Source organism: Pinus tabuliformis, chromosome 6 (genome assembly GCF_031772625.1).
Source record: "Pinus tabuliformis cultivar Carrire ecotype Pingquan chromosome 6, CPIR1, whole genome shotgun sequence".
Classification (NCBI taxonomy): domain Eukaryota; kingdom Viridiplantae; phylum Streptophyta; class Pinopsida; order Pinales; family Pinaceae; genus Pinus; species Pinus tabuliformis.
This window is the reverse complement of record NC_142292.1, coordinates 1,910,003,172-1,910,018,171: the sequence shown is the minus strand read 5'-3', so window position 1 is coordinate 1,910,018,171 and position 15,000 is coordinate 1,910,003,172. Positions and strand designations below refer to the sequence as shown.

The following is a 15,000-nucleotide window of genomic DNA, read 5'->3' as shown; positions in this document are numbered from 1 at the left end:
ATGAGATTTTCGATCATAAATCTCAAATCCTTCGGGTTGCTCCACGTAGACCTCTTCTTTGATCGAGCCGTGCAAAAACGCGGTCTTGACATCCATCTGATGTAGGTTCCATCCTTGTGAAGCGGCAAGGGCTATGATCGAGCGGATGGTCGTATATTTGGCAACAGGTGCAAATATCTCATCATAGTCTATACCTTCATTCTGGGAGAAACCACGAGCAACAAAACGAGCTTTATACTTTTCCGTACTTCCATATGCTGCATGCTTTATCTTGTAAAGCCATTTGGAAGTAACAACTGTCTTGTCCTGAGGTCTGGGAACTACTTCCTAGACATCATTCTTCATAATGGACTCATATTCTTCGGTCATAGCATCCTTCCATACTTGATGCTTGACGGCATTTGAGAATGATGAAGGCTCATTTTGTATGATCGTGCTCATGATGATCAGGTATCCCTGATACCTATTAGGTCTCTTACTTTCACGAAAGGTTCCTCGGGGTGCAGCATGTCCTTTAGCATCATCAAGTAGCCCCCCAAGCCATGAAGGCCTCTTCCTAGAAGAGGAAGGCTCATGTGGAGGAGGATCAATCAGATCCATGGGTTCTTCTACATCAGGCATTGATTCATCATCCTTTTCTTTCGGTTCCCTGGTGTCGGCTTCTTGAGAGCTCCTCATAGTTGGAAGATTGTTCACCTCGCTGAGAGCCATATCTTTGTCAAAGGTGACATCATGACTAATTACGACTTCCCTTTGACTGGCTACATAGATTCTATAGCCTTTAGTATTTTCACCATAGCCCACGAAAATTCCCTTCTTTCCAGAAGCACCCAATTTATTTCTTTTCTCTTTCGGCACATGAAAATATACAGGGCTTCCAAAAATTCTAAAATGAGAAACATCAGGTTTCTTACCGGTGAACTTTTCTTCAGGAGTCTTGGAACCCAATGCTTGATGAGGGCATTGATTTTGTACATATACGGTAGCGTTTGTAGCTTCAGCCCGTAGAAACTTCAGAAGTCTTTGATCATGTAGCATGGCCCTGGCAGCTTCCATAATCGTGCGGTTTTTCCTTTCCGCCACACCATTCTGTTCAGGAGTATATGGTGTAGTAGTCTCCCTCTTGATGCCAGTCTCTTTACAAAAGTCATGGAACTCATTAGATTCATATTTAGTCCCATTATCAATTCTTAAGATCTTGATCTTCTTTTCGGTTTGATTCTTGATCAGGGCTTTGAGGTGTCGAAACCAAGAGAACACTTCATCCTTCTTTTTCAAAAAGTATATCTAGGTCTTTCGAGAATAGTCATCTGTAAAAGTAAGATAATATGAATATCCTCCCAAGGAGTTCACAGGTATCATACTAGATATGTCTGAGTGAACTAGTTGTAATATATCGGAGGTCTTGCTTTGACTTGAGGGGAATGGTCCCCTTTTGAGCTTTCCTTTGGCACATCTCGGACATACACCTTCTTTCTCTACTTAGAATTCGGGCATCCCTGTCACCATTTGTCTTACATCGGGTAGAGCTTTGTAATGAAGGTGGGCAAACCTTCGATGCCGAAGTTCGGACTAAAGAGATGTGTCATAAGACATGACATCTAGCAGACTTCCATCGACCTGATATAATGAATCAACACGAAACCCAAAAGTAAAGGCATCTATAACATTATTTTTCCATATATGTACCTTGCCATAGCTAAAGGTTACCTTGTAGCCTTTGTCTTCCATTGTCGAGATGGACACCGGTTTCTTTTTGAGGTCAGGTGCATTTAATACATCCTGGAATTTCTGGCCTTCTTGAATGCTTGTCCTATTCCTTGCTTCCCAGCTCTCCTCTTACCTTTGCTATGAATTTGTCATTCCTTTGATTGCCATCAGAGGGATTTTGATCATCGTCCCGGTGTGAGTCCTTTTTATCAGGGCACTCCCTTGCATAGTGACCTGCTTTATCGCAGATGTAACATTGTCCTTTTCTTCCACCCTTAGGTCCAACCTTTCCTTTTGATTTAGTCCTGGAATTATTTCTTTTCTTAGTATGATAAAAAAAGGCAACAGGAGGACCTTTAGGCAAAGGCATTTCTTGCTCTTCTACCCTTGTTTCTTCTTGAATGCATCTAGCCATTAATTTCTCGAAACTAGGAATTACATGATTGTTCAGAAGAGTAGTCCTGAACACGTACCATTCGGATGGTAATCCTCCAAGAGTTGTGAGTGCCATTTCTTTGTCAGTAATAGTCTCCCCAATAGATAGAAGATCGTTCTTGATCTCGGTGATTCTTAAGAAGTATGCTTGCATTTACCCTTCTTGATTTCTCTCTGTTTATTTCTAAGAAACAAAACTTGATTTGCATCATTAACTTTAAATAAACTCAGCAGTCTATCGTAGATTTCCTTGGAGGTGTTCAGTTCAAAGATGTAGGCCACCAAGTGCTTGTCGATAGAGTCCCGGATGATCTTCTATTTTGACTTTTCCGGTTTTCCATTTGTTCCATGCAGCGGCGGATGCATTTGATGGAGGCTCAACAATATTGCCTCTTACATGGTCCAACACTCCTTTATCTTCTAGGGTTAGATCGATAGACATCTTCCATCCGTGATAGTCAGCTTTCTCAGGAAGCTTGTCTTCGGCAGAGTGTTGAGGACCCCATAGTTCTTTTAGGATAGCCTCGCCAATCTTCTCTTCGGTGATTGCTCTTGCTCTTGCTCGGGCTTTGTCTTCACCTCAGCTCTAATACCATGTTAAGTTATGATATGTTCTATGCTTATAACAATTTACTTCTTTTTCTTATTATATTCCATAGATTAGCAATCACATGCACATAAGGTAAAGTGCAGATAAAACATTAAACGATCGACAGAAAACAAGCCAGGACAAGAGACACAAGATGTGGTGGCTAGCCAGGGACAAACCCCATAATGTGTGGGGAAACCCTTTGATCAAATCTTCTTTTATCTTCAATAATTCAGCAGAGAGGTACAGTGATATGGGGTTTAACGGTAAGTTTCGTTGGGTGAAACCCACGAGACGGAGGTTCAAATTTCGTTGAGTACATGGCCTGTTGTGTCTTGGCTAGAAGAGTAGGCGACCCCAGAGTGGACGTCTCGGCTCTTGTTGAGGCATAAGTTCTTGCTATGTGTGGCTTGCAGGTTGCTGCACCTAGCCTAGGTTTATAGTGGCAGCCAGTTGGATTTGATCCTGGGCCTGCCCAGGATAACTCTCACCAGTTACCGATTGTCCTAGTGTTAAAAAAAAAATAATTCAGCAGAGAGAAATAGTACAATAAATCCGATTTATATCAACAGTAGCAAACCCTAGATCAGCAGCATCAGCATTAGCGGCTTCATCATTAAATTAGGGCAGACGATATCTCACAAACCGATCGTTGGATCAGCTTGATTCCACCACCAAAAGTTGCGGCTTCCAGAGGAGGTTCAGATGAACCTACAACGTAGTTCAGATGAGGAGATCTTCTAGTCCACGCAGGTCAAACTTCACTTCTGCAGTTGCAACGTTAGTTTCAGCAGCTTCCGGCTTCACGTGTAAGGGAGAGACCCTTTTCTGCGCAGTAGAGAAGATATTCTTTTCTGCGCAGTAGAGAGAGAGAGAGAGAGAGAGAGAGAGAGAGAGAGAGAGAGAGAGAGATGTGATGAGATGAGTGAGCCAAATGAGGAAAAATCCTCTGGTATTTATAGACAAATGATGATGTTTGAATAGATGCGACTGTTGGGCTTCTGAGCCTACATGAGTTGTAGGTCGGCTTGACAATAATTCCATAATCAAAATAAATTCATATCTCCATGAATACTTATCGGAATCAGATGATCTTTATATCAATCTTACACCTCTCGACAAGAGGAATCAAATAAAAATATTATCAGCCATGAATAAGATGACTCACGTGAAGTTTGGCCCTAGTTGCCAATTTTAACATTAGTGCTCATGCACCTCTGGAGAAGAGTTGGGGCGGTATAGAGTTGTATTCCGGAGAACTACACAGGGGCAAGATCCTTGACGTGCCCAAACTCTTGGATCACATACAACTACGGGAGCCCTTAATGATAGTAGCAGATTGACGAGAGTCTTTTCTTGTGAGGGATGATGGAGCGATAGTGGCAGAGCTAGAGTGCCAAAGTCTGAAGCAGTGCATTGGATGTTGCAATAGTGCGGGAGGCACAAGCAGATTGTAGCTGTGCAGTAGTAACAGAGGGTCAACACAGATTAGTAGTAGAGGTAGCTTCAGCATCACGAGGCATCCATACTGACCAACATATCAGTTTTTGGGTGAAGTTTCAGTTACTTATTTCTCAGTAACTAAGTTGCAGTGCAACAGTTAACAGTGACAGTGCTATGGGTAGCATGATGCAACATCTTGAGAGGAAGTTGTAGTACAGATGTAGCAGTGACAGTGGCAGAGTCATGGGCAATAGTATAGGATGTGACAATGCAGTGGATGAAGGGCAACAGGCCAAGCATCAACATCACAGAGGACCGATGCAGTGGATCAATGTAATACTTCTATTGAGAAGTATTGCTAGGGCACATTCCTTGCTAAGATGGAGTGTTGATTTTGGGTAGCATCAGATGTGCTCTAGCTTTGAAATTTTGTGGAGGGGCTAGAAGACATGAGATCTCCAAGACCTAAAAATCGTTTGGAGAAATTCCACCCAGATTGAGAGTTATTAAAATAATTAATATTTTTAATGGGGTTCCTAAGTCTAAACTTAGGAAAATAAAAATATTACTGTGTATTAATAAGAAAATGGGTGAGAAACTTCTAAGTGACGAGGATGAAGTCTGTTTTAATCTTAGCCGTTGATTAGGGACTTAATCTCGGCCTTTGATTCATCAATAGGAAAAGTATAAGAGGAGACTTGAGGGTCAGTTGGTGATACACCAAGTTTGGGGAGTGGTTTGTTGAGAAAATCGAACTAGTGATCAAAGTTGCAACAAAGGGGCAGGGATAGTTGGGGTTGGAGGATCGTCTCTGGGACCCCGAATACATAGCAGAGAGAGGCAGAGATAAGCCAGAGTGGGCAGTGCAGACTAGGGAGGCTGATGTTGGGCCAAGAGGGCCCACGCATTGCTTGACATAGTGCCAACACAGGGGAAGAGTTGCCCTCCTGCAAAAGTCCAAATTCAGCTGGGGAGTCGCTGGATCAGCTGAGAAGGCTGACGTTAGAGCTCTAGGAGGCAGAGGAGGCAACACAGAGTTTAAGAGTGCTCCACGCAAGCCCACGCAACTACTGCGAAGGGGAAACACAATTGTAGCCGGGGATAGTCAGTCTAGTTGCCGGATTAGAGATATTTTGCCGGGTGAAGTGAGGTAATCTCTCTTAGGTTTCTGCCAGTGTATTTTATCTCTGTAATTGATAGCCGAGAGAGCATCCAAAGTTGTATTGAGAGCTATTGCTTAATAATAGAAAACCCTTAGAGTTGCTACATCGGTTTTCCCACATTGGGTTTTTCTGGGGACGTTTGTCCAAAAATAACAGTGTTTCTTGTGTGTTTGTCTCATCTACTGTTTTAGTTTATGATCTGTATGTCAGTGTAGTCTGCAGTAGTGTTTTCCATCACTATTTATAAACTAAATAATTTATTGAATGAAATAACAAGCAGGAGATGCTAAACTAGTGACTGCAGTAGGATTTCTATTTGTAAAGATTCAGAAATTTTCACAGATTCATCTTGTTGTTTGGAGGCGGAAGTTGACTGAAGTTGACCAATTTGTTGAGGGTCAAATCTTCCCTATTGACCAATGTTGATTTTGACTGGCGTTAGGACTCTTTTGCTGCTGTTATAAATTATCAGATTTGTAAATTGTACTATCTCTCTTTGCTGAACTATTGAAGACTATAAGAAGAATTGATCAGGGGTTTCCCCACATTGGGGTTTGTCCCTGGCTGGTGCCACATCTTGTGTCCTCTTGTCTTGGCTTGTCTTCTACTGTTTATGTTTATGTTCTATCTACATTTTAATATCATGCTGATGTAATTGCTAAACTAGATATTGATCTTGGGCTATAAAGAAATTGAAGTAAAATTGCTCTAAATCATAGAACGTACTATTGTTGCCTAAAATTAACAATTTATGGGAAAATGATAGGGGAAAAAATTGTGGGCATGCACTGAAGGGGCATGGCCTCCCTTTTCTCGTATGATCTACAAGATATGTTATAGACTATGTTATGAGATCCATATTGTGAATGACATAAAATATATGACAATCTATGGAAATTTAAATGAAAATTATGTAGATTTACATGATATTCATTTTCTAGAAAGGCCATTTCTCATAGAACTATTAGGATATTATGTCAAGATTGGAACTAGTTTGAAGCTTAACATGACCATTGCTCACTATTATAAAGGGTATAGATCATGATATTCACTCCCTAGATGTCCTTATGGGATTGCTGACACTATATGTATTCCAACCTTGTTGAATACAATGCCCAATGTTCTTATATTCACGATTTAAATATCTCTCACTTGATTTTTCGAGCTAATGTGGCTACATGTCAATAGATTTATATGCAGTTGATACATACTAAAATGTTAGAATCATTGCCTTGTACAATATTTTTTTGTATGAATAATGTAGTACATGATATTCCTTTCATTTGTTGGATGTGTTTAAGATGCTATTTTATTGTTGATTCAATTTCTCCTCTTATTTTTGTTACTTTCGCCCTTTCTTTCTTCTTTGATTGATCTAAAGGAATTAATGATCAAAATAGTTTTTGATTATAATTTGGAGGAGCATTAGAGTGTTGTAAGATAGATTGTTAAGCCATTTTTTAGTTGTCTTGTTATTGTCTCACTAGAATATTTTTTTCTCATTTCTTAAGTCATGTTCAAATAAAAGGTCACGTATTGTAGACTGCAATATATCAAATGATTATATGGCATCAATATTTTTCATAGAGCAATATGTTGTAAAAACAGATATTAGCTTTTCAATTATCTTATATGTTGTATTTTAGGGGGTTATCAATTATAATTTGTTGTGATGTAATGCAGGGGCATATCCTTCATGTCATCCTATGATGGGATTGCAATACTATGCTTGCGGAAAATTTGAATGGTTTGAGCCACAATCTTTTATGTTTAAGTAATGCTAAATTTGGTTTATTGTGTTTGAATCCATTTTATCTTTATGTTAATAAGTTGCATAACATATTTAAGGGATTTTGGGTAGCTCCACTATATCTAGAATGCACATCACCACATTACACATGACCTTACAAATTCTCCTATGTTTCATTTTGAAGGTTATTTCTATAGTCACACTTAGAAATGCAAATGGTGACACAACTAAACTATTACTTTCATTTTGAAAATAAGTTAAAATTATCTATGTACCCAATATTTCACGCCGAGTGAAATGTTTGATAAAAGGTGTTGTTGTCTAATTGACACCTAGGCTAATGTGGAGAAAATCTTTAATCCACTTGGTGTGGCCTTGGGAGCAAGTCTCAAGTTGAGTAGGTATCATTCAAATCTCAACTCTTCCATCTAGGCTAAGTCCTACTGAAGCCAAGGGGGGTAGTCCTTATGAGAAGAGAAAGCTAAGTCTTAATTATGCTAAGTTAAACAAGAAGTATTCTAGGAGTTATTTGAGTTACCCAAAGCACATTGAACCATCAAAATTACAACATATCACATAAATTAAAGCATGTAAATAAACTTCACAAGTAAATGAAATAATCGTAAGCGTGTAAATAACCATCCACAAGCAATAGATATTTCAATATGAATGAAATACTTGTAAGCAAATGATGTAGCAAATAAAACCAGTGCCAAGTAAAGAGAGCTTGTGAAAGTAAATGCTTATACTTGGAAATGGAAATGGAAATGCCAAAAGAAAATGTTGCTTAAAAAATAAATATGTCAATGGAATTATAACCAAGTACTGGATGCTGGAAAGTAAATCCCAAGAGTGTGATTTTGATCCAAATGCTATAGCGATGTTGTGGAATGTTCTTGGTAGATTTTATTAAGTTAGATTTCACTTGGTCTTAGATTAATTAGTGAAGTGTGACAGATATGTGATGATCCATGTGACTTGCAAGAAAAGTAAATGTGTGTTTCCTCCTCTATCTTTATCCTTTGAATGTGTTTCAGAGGGCTGCAAGGATATCCAACAAGAGGAAGCTTCACTTCAATGAATACTCCCCTGATTTCACGAGTCAACCGATTACTAGGAGATCCAACACTAGGATAATCTAGCTCCTAGCCTGATTTTATAAGTCAACGTTTACCGTCCCCTAATCTTACGATAAATGATAGAATCAATTTTCTCTAATTAGATTAAATCACCAACAAGCTCTTTATAGTGACGTGCAAAGATCATGTTAGGCTTGCAATGGCATAGAGCATGATAGACCTTGGCAGGGTTCGTTATGTTGGGGAATGCAATAGGGCAACTATTAATGCAAATTATCCTCAACCTTAATAATCACTGGTGAACTTTATTTATCTTCTTGTGTTTCCTTTATTAGATCTTTTCATCAAACAATTATCAAGTGCAAAAAAAACAAAGATGATGGACACATAAATTAGGCTCCAAGCCAGGGCAAAACCCCTCCAAGGGGAGAACCCAAAAAATCTCCTCTTCTTATAGAATCTACTTCAAATGAGAAAACCAAGACCCAAAACCCTAGACCAAGTCCTCAGTTAAGCACTGAGTCAACCCTCCAAGAAGTCCTTCCAAATAGGTTAGAGATCAACCAAACTAACAAGGATCAATTCTGCTCCAACCAACTTCTAGCTTCAATTGAGACCCCCAACGTCGACTTGCAATTGCGGCCTTGTAGCTGCATAGATCGTAATTCTGGCATGTTTCATTTCTTCAAGAAGACTTCCTTCAAATAAGCCACGATCTCCAAAGTCAAACTAGACCAAATAAGAGTATTTGGCTCTCCTGCAACTTGGATTTATAATTTAGCCTCCTGCAATTTTCAACCTTCCTTCAAGTTGCATGAACCCTAACCTTCACACATGTGAGAGAATAAGGCCCAAAAACAAGTTTTTCTTGATCTTCTAGACTTCTTCTTGCTCTCTTGATCTTCGCTCTTTCTTCCTTGATCTTCCTTGCCCTAGATCAAACTTCTTCCTTGAGAGATCGAATTGGTGATCAAATGAGGTTGAAGCTGCGTGTATTTATAGCCTTTCCATGAGGTTGAGTAGTGGCTTCTAGGCTGACTTGTTACTGTCAGGGCCAACTTGTGCTTGGAGGTTTCTAGGACTCTCTAGACTCAAAATTAATATCTTTTACATGGTACAACTTTCCCTATAGTGCCTTATACAAGTGATAAGGACTATCTTGACTCAAGAAAAATATTCTTTCGACATGACAACTTTGAAGAACATGCTTGACCTAGGTGACCATCAAAATTAAGCATGAAACCCATGCTTAAAAATAATTTTTTTTCCTTTTTTTTTTTCTTGTAAGATAAGATATACACAGTGACTTGAGTACATTGACAATTATGAAGACCGAAACTAGTCACATTTTCCAACACTCCCTCTTAACTAAGGAGGTATTCATAATTGTACACTTGGTACAAGGTGATTTTCAAACTAAAGAGTTACCATAAGAAGAGTTAGATTGGTAAGCTATCATTAAGCATCAACATTATGACCAACATTGTCAACATAGTAAGGCCTTGACTTGAGAAGCTCTTTCTTATACAAGAGCATAATGCTGGGAGATTTTATGTGAGATACCACACTACCTCGACAAGGTACATAGCCCATCCGGATGCTCACTAGGTGTGTCCTCTAAAGACTATTCTTATCTTGGATTCCCAATCGTTAAAGAATATCGGTCCTCTTTAATCACTCCTGTCTTGGATGCTTGTCCAATCCTCAAAGAGTGTCAGTCCATTTCTTATCTTGGATTTTCTATCCTCAAGGAAATCATAGATGCTTATCCAATCCTCCAGTCACCATTCTCCCTGGCCTTCACTTAGACTTATGGTTTTTAGTCCTGGTCATGTGCATGACACATGAAGAGGAGAGTACAAAACGTGATGTACATTATCAACTCCCTCTCAACCAGAGAGTATATCCCCATTCGCTCTTTATTAGGGAATACATCCTTTCTCCTATTCAAGGAGACTCCTTTACTCCCTCTAAAATGTAGAGGAGATTTCTGACTTCCTTCCAATTTGGGATATCACAATCACAAGCTTCATAGCTTGTCTTCATAAATGTATCAGCTACCAGTTCTTCATGGAGATAGCTGCATGGCTCCCTCTTTCCTTCGCAACTCGTTATGTTAAGCTTTCTTCCTTCCTGGGTATCGTGGAGCCATCTTCCTCCTTCAATCTTGTGACAAGGTTCAAGCCATCAACCTTTCACATCACTTTCCTTTAGTTGTCATCATAGAAGGCATTATATTGAGCTTTATCAAACTTCAAGCTATTCATAGCTCCCTTTAAACATGAAAGTGATCTTTGTTGTTGTATTAATATGAACATCAGGTTATCTTCTTACACTGCTACTTCTTACATTGCTACCTTTCAATCCCAAGATGATGATGTAGAAATTTTGACTTCATAATCCTTTAAAGATTAGCAGGATCATTTATTCAATTAATGTGTTCTTTGAATCAAGTTCATCACCAACAGTTGAACTTGCCTCAGCTGTCATCATGTATTCGTGCAATATCCTTTTCAGGTAGCAACACAATATGTTAGCTTGATAACGAATACCGAAATATTAAATAGCATATTTACCATATCATGATGGCGCTTTCATCAAAGTGTTTGTTAGCTTTTGTAGCATCGGAGGTGTTCTAGTCTTGAAACTTTGTGGAGAGGCTAAAACACATGAGTTCTCCATAACTCATAAATCGTTAATGGAAATTCCACATAGAAGTGTCTCAATTAGCTTATTAACCTATTTTTAAAATTTTCCTATGTTTGAACTTAGGAAAATGGATTAATTAATCAAAATTAATTGAGATAAGGTGCGAATAATCTAGAAACTCACATGGATTGACCTAGATATGATCTTAGCCCTTGATTAAGTTTTAATCTTGGCTGTTGGAGTCCCAACAGAAGATTATAAGAAGAGTCGATGGGTAAATGGAGAACACACACACTTGAGAGGTCAATTTCCTTGGAGAGTTCGATTTTCCAGAGAGCAACAACAATTGCCGGAAGAGTTTGAGCCAGAGAAGGAAGCAAAGACAAAGAGGGGCAGGGACAGTGAAGCCGGAGGAATATTTCTAGATCTAGTGAGTACTTTGCAGAGAGTCTGAGATTTTCTCCAGGAGGCTACGCAAAAGCCTCAAGAGTAATTCGATTTTGCTGAGTTGAAGTTTGTTTTCAGTTCCAAAGGCTGGAAAGCATTTCTAGAGTGTTAGAGAGATAATTTCCTTGTCAACAACAGGCAAGACGGCTAGACTAGAAGTTGATTTAGATAGCACGTGTGGCAAGCTACTCCACAGTGATGTAGAGCATGTGCAGGCCCAATTGGACGGCTACCTTTTCAAGGGTCAGACAGTGCCGAGATTGTTCAAAGTGAGGGTAACTTCCCTCAGATAATTTTTGCAAGTATTTTCTCTGCAAGATTACCAATTTTCGGCATCCAGATTGTACTCAGATAGTTTCATTGCTGCGTAATAATAAAAGCCCTCAGCTGCTGCATTGATTTTCGAAGTTTGGTTTTTCTAGGGACTTTTGTCCAAAATAACTGTGTCAATTTTTTGTGTGTGTGCTAGTTATTCTCAGTTTCCAGTTTATCTTCCACAGTGTTTTTATTTGTGAAGATTGCAGTGTGATTAATTCGTTGTTGCTGTAGCAATAAATTGAATAATTAATTTATCAATTAGAAGAATTAATTCCAGTTGCTACAATAGGATTTCAGTAGTGAAATTTTCACATGGTATCAGAGCGAGGTTGATCAGATTAGTAGCTCAAAGATAAAGAGGGAGAAATTCGTTGTTCAGAGGAAGCAACAACACAATTTCTCCAGGGTTTGCGTAGGGCCTACATAGGGAGTGCTAGTGGCAGAGCAGAAAGTTTGATTTCCAGTTGCATAGCGACAGGAAAAGTTTGAATTGCTTAGAACAAAACTTTAGTAGGTAGAGGTAGAGCTGGAAAGTATTTCTGGAGAGTAGCGCAACATAATTGTGGAGCAGATTCGAGCGGAAGAGGAAGAGAAAGAGCACACACAGAGACAGAATTTTTCCTCAAGGGGTTTTGAGTTCCAGAAATTTGATTTTCAAGTTGTAGATTGGCAGAAGCTGTGAGTAGAGTTTCTCACTCCAGAAGGGAGTGCGTGTAATAGCCTCGACAGCCGAGCAATGAGAAAGAGGGAGGTTTCGTTCAGTTTTAGAGATGGCCACAACTGGGCTTAGAGATCAGGATAGGTTTGAGGGAGCCTCCAACTATGTCATCTGGAAGGCTAGGATGTCCTTCCTTCTAGATGAATATGGCCTGAAAGCCTATGTAGATAATGTGGTGGCAGTACCTCAGGATGCAGATCAGCTGAAGGAATACAAGAGAGAAATGGTGAAGGCGAAGCAGATGATCTTGGATGGAGTCCGAGATCATATAGTCTCACATGTGGCAGACAAAGGTACGACCAAGGAGATGTGGGATGCTCTCTCCCAGCTATATCAGAGTACTTCCGAGCAACGGAAGATGTTTCTCCAAGAAAAGCTGAGAAGCGTCATGATACAGAAGGGTGAAGGCATTGATGCCTTCCTCACTAGGATTTAGGAGGTCTGAGATCAGCTTGCAGCTGTTGGGGAGGCACCTCAACCAATAGAACTTGTACAGTTGGCACTAATAATGTCTAAGAGGAGTGGCAAGTGTTTGTCCAAAGTATCTTGGGCAGAGACACATTGCCTAGATGGGATAAGATGTGGGCCGACTTACAACAGGAGAAGTTGAGGTGAGCCCTATTGAAGAGCACCATTAGCGGTAGCAGCGGCAAGGGCGTGAAGGGTAAGAAGGAAGAGGAGAATGTGGCCCTAGCATCAAAGGGTCCCAATTAGGGACGAGGAGGAGAAGAAGAAGAAGGACCTATCTAAGGTCAAGTGCTTCAGGTGTGGTGAGTTTGGCCACAACAGTACCCAGTGTCCGCTCAAGAAGAAGGACAAGCAAGAGAAGCAAGACCAGGCGGTAGCGTTCATAGAGATAGATAAGTTGTCTTCCAGGCTGGAGGAAGATTTTGCGATGATGGCGGCTATACCCACAGGAGTGAGGTGGGGTGATATGGAGCTATAGCCCTAGAGTTGTCGAGTTTGGGAAGGGTCCATTGAGACATCCTTCTCATGGACCAATGCCTTGCTACGGAGTCCCACAATATTCAGTAGCATGATGGATCAACGTCAAGTGATACAGTTAGATTCCTAAGTGACAGTTGCAGACAAGTGGTAGTCAGATGCTGAGGAGCGTAGTGTAGTGTTGACTGCAGAGCAGGTGTCTCAGTGCAGAGCTGGTAGCAACACAGATTCTTTAGTAGATAGTGTAGGGGCTAGTAGCAGTCAGGACACAAGAGATAGATGCAACACAAACACAGTTGATTTGGTATTTTAGATGCTTCTCAGGCACAAGAATAGTTGAGAGGGAGTTGCAGTGCAGATGCAGAATTGGCAGCAACACAAATGCAACATCAGAGATGCGCAATGGTTGGTGTGCAGTGGCAGACAGTCACAGTGGCCAGATATCAGTAGTGTGACAGAGGGTGATACAAAGATGGGGTGTTGTAGCAATAGTGCAATACTAGAACACCTTCCTCGCTAAGAGGGAGTGTTAGTTTTTGAAGCATCAGAGCTATTTTGGTCTTGAAACTTTGTGGAAAGGCTAAAACATAAGAGTTCTCCATAACCCATAAATAATTTCTGGAAATTCCACCTAGAAGGGTCTCAATTAGATTATTAGTTTTTTTTTAAATATTTCCTAAGTCTAAACTTAGGAAAATGGGTTAATTAATCAGAATTAATTGAGATGCGGTGTGAATCATCTAGAAATTCACATGGATCGACCCAAATATGATCTTAGCCCTTGATTAAGTTTTAATCTTAGTCATTGGAGTCCTAACAGAAGATTATAAGAATAAGTCGATAGGTAGATGTGGAACACACACTTGAGGTCGATTTCCTTGCAGAGTTCGATTTTCCAAAGAGCAGTAGTAGTTACCAAAAGAGTTTCGAGCTAGAGAAGGAAGCGAAGACAGAGACGGGCAAGGACAGTGAAGTCGGAGGAAGATTTTCTAGATCTGGTGAGTACTTTGCAGAGTGGCCGAGATTTCTCCAGGAGGCTGTACAAAGGTAGTGCAAAAGCCTCAAAGAGCAATTCGATTTTGCTAAGGTGAAGTTGGTTTTTAGTTTTAGAAGCCGGAAAGCATTTCCAGAATGTCGGAGAGACAGTTTCCTAGTCAGGAGCAGGCATGACAGCTAGATTAGGAGTCGATTCAGGCATCACGTGTGGCAGGTTGCTCCAGAGTGACGCAGAGCCTGTGCAAGCCCAGTTGGATGACTAGCTTTTTAGAGGTCATAAGGTGCCGGGATTTCTCAGAGTGAGGGTGATTTCCCTCAGATAATTTTTGCTAGTATTTTCTCTACAAGATTGCCAATTTTTGACATCCAAGTTGTACTTAGATTATTTCACTGTTGCATAATAATAAAAACCCTCAGCTGCTGCACTGGTTTTCCCAGTTGGGTTTTTCGGGGACTTTTGTTTAAAAATAACTGTGTCAAATTTATGTATGTGTGTGTCAATATTTTCTCAGTTTCCAGTGTATCTTCTGCAGTATGTTTATTTGTGAAGATTATAGTGTGATTAATTCGTTGTTGCCGTAGCAATAAATTGAATAATTAATTTATCAGTGAGAAGAATTAATTCCAGTTGCTGCAATAGAATTTCAGTGGCGAAATTTTCACAGTGTTTGCTTCCTTGAGTCCTTTGAGATCAACATCCTTTCCATATCATGCAAGAATGCTTCTCCATGTAATCATTTTTGCTCAATGTTCTTGTT

The 15,000-nt window shown here is 39.9% G+C and overlaps 1 protein-coding gene across 5 annotated transcripts in view; it reads left to right on the top strand.

Moving 5' to 3' along the window:
* SDG37 (SET domain group 37) overlaps positions 1-15,000 on the top strand; it is a 344,199-nt gene that overhangs the window by 289,943 nt on the left and 39,256 nt on the right. For 2 of the 5 annotated variants that reach the window (XM_089431018.1, XM_089431004.1), the window contains one exon: positions 7,024-7,114. The exons of 1 other annotated variant lie outside the window; for it this stretch is intronic. In XM_089431018.1, the coding sequence (XP_089287144.1) occupies positions 7,024-7,114 (91 nt within the window). The remainder of the gene's footprint in view (positions 1-7,023; positions 7,115-15,000) is intronic. 2 more of the 5 variants (XM_089431028.1, XM_089431011.1) reach the window with 1 other exon arrangement.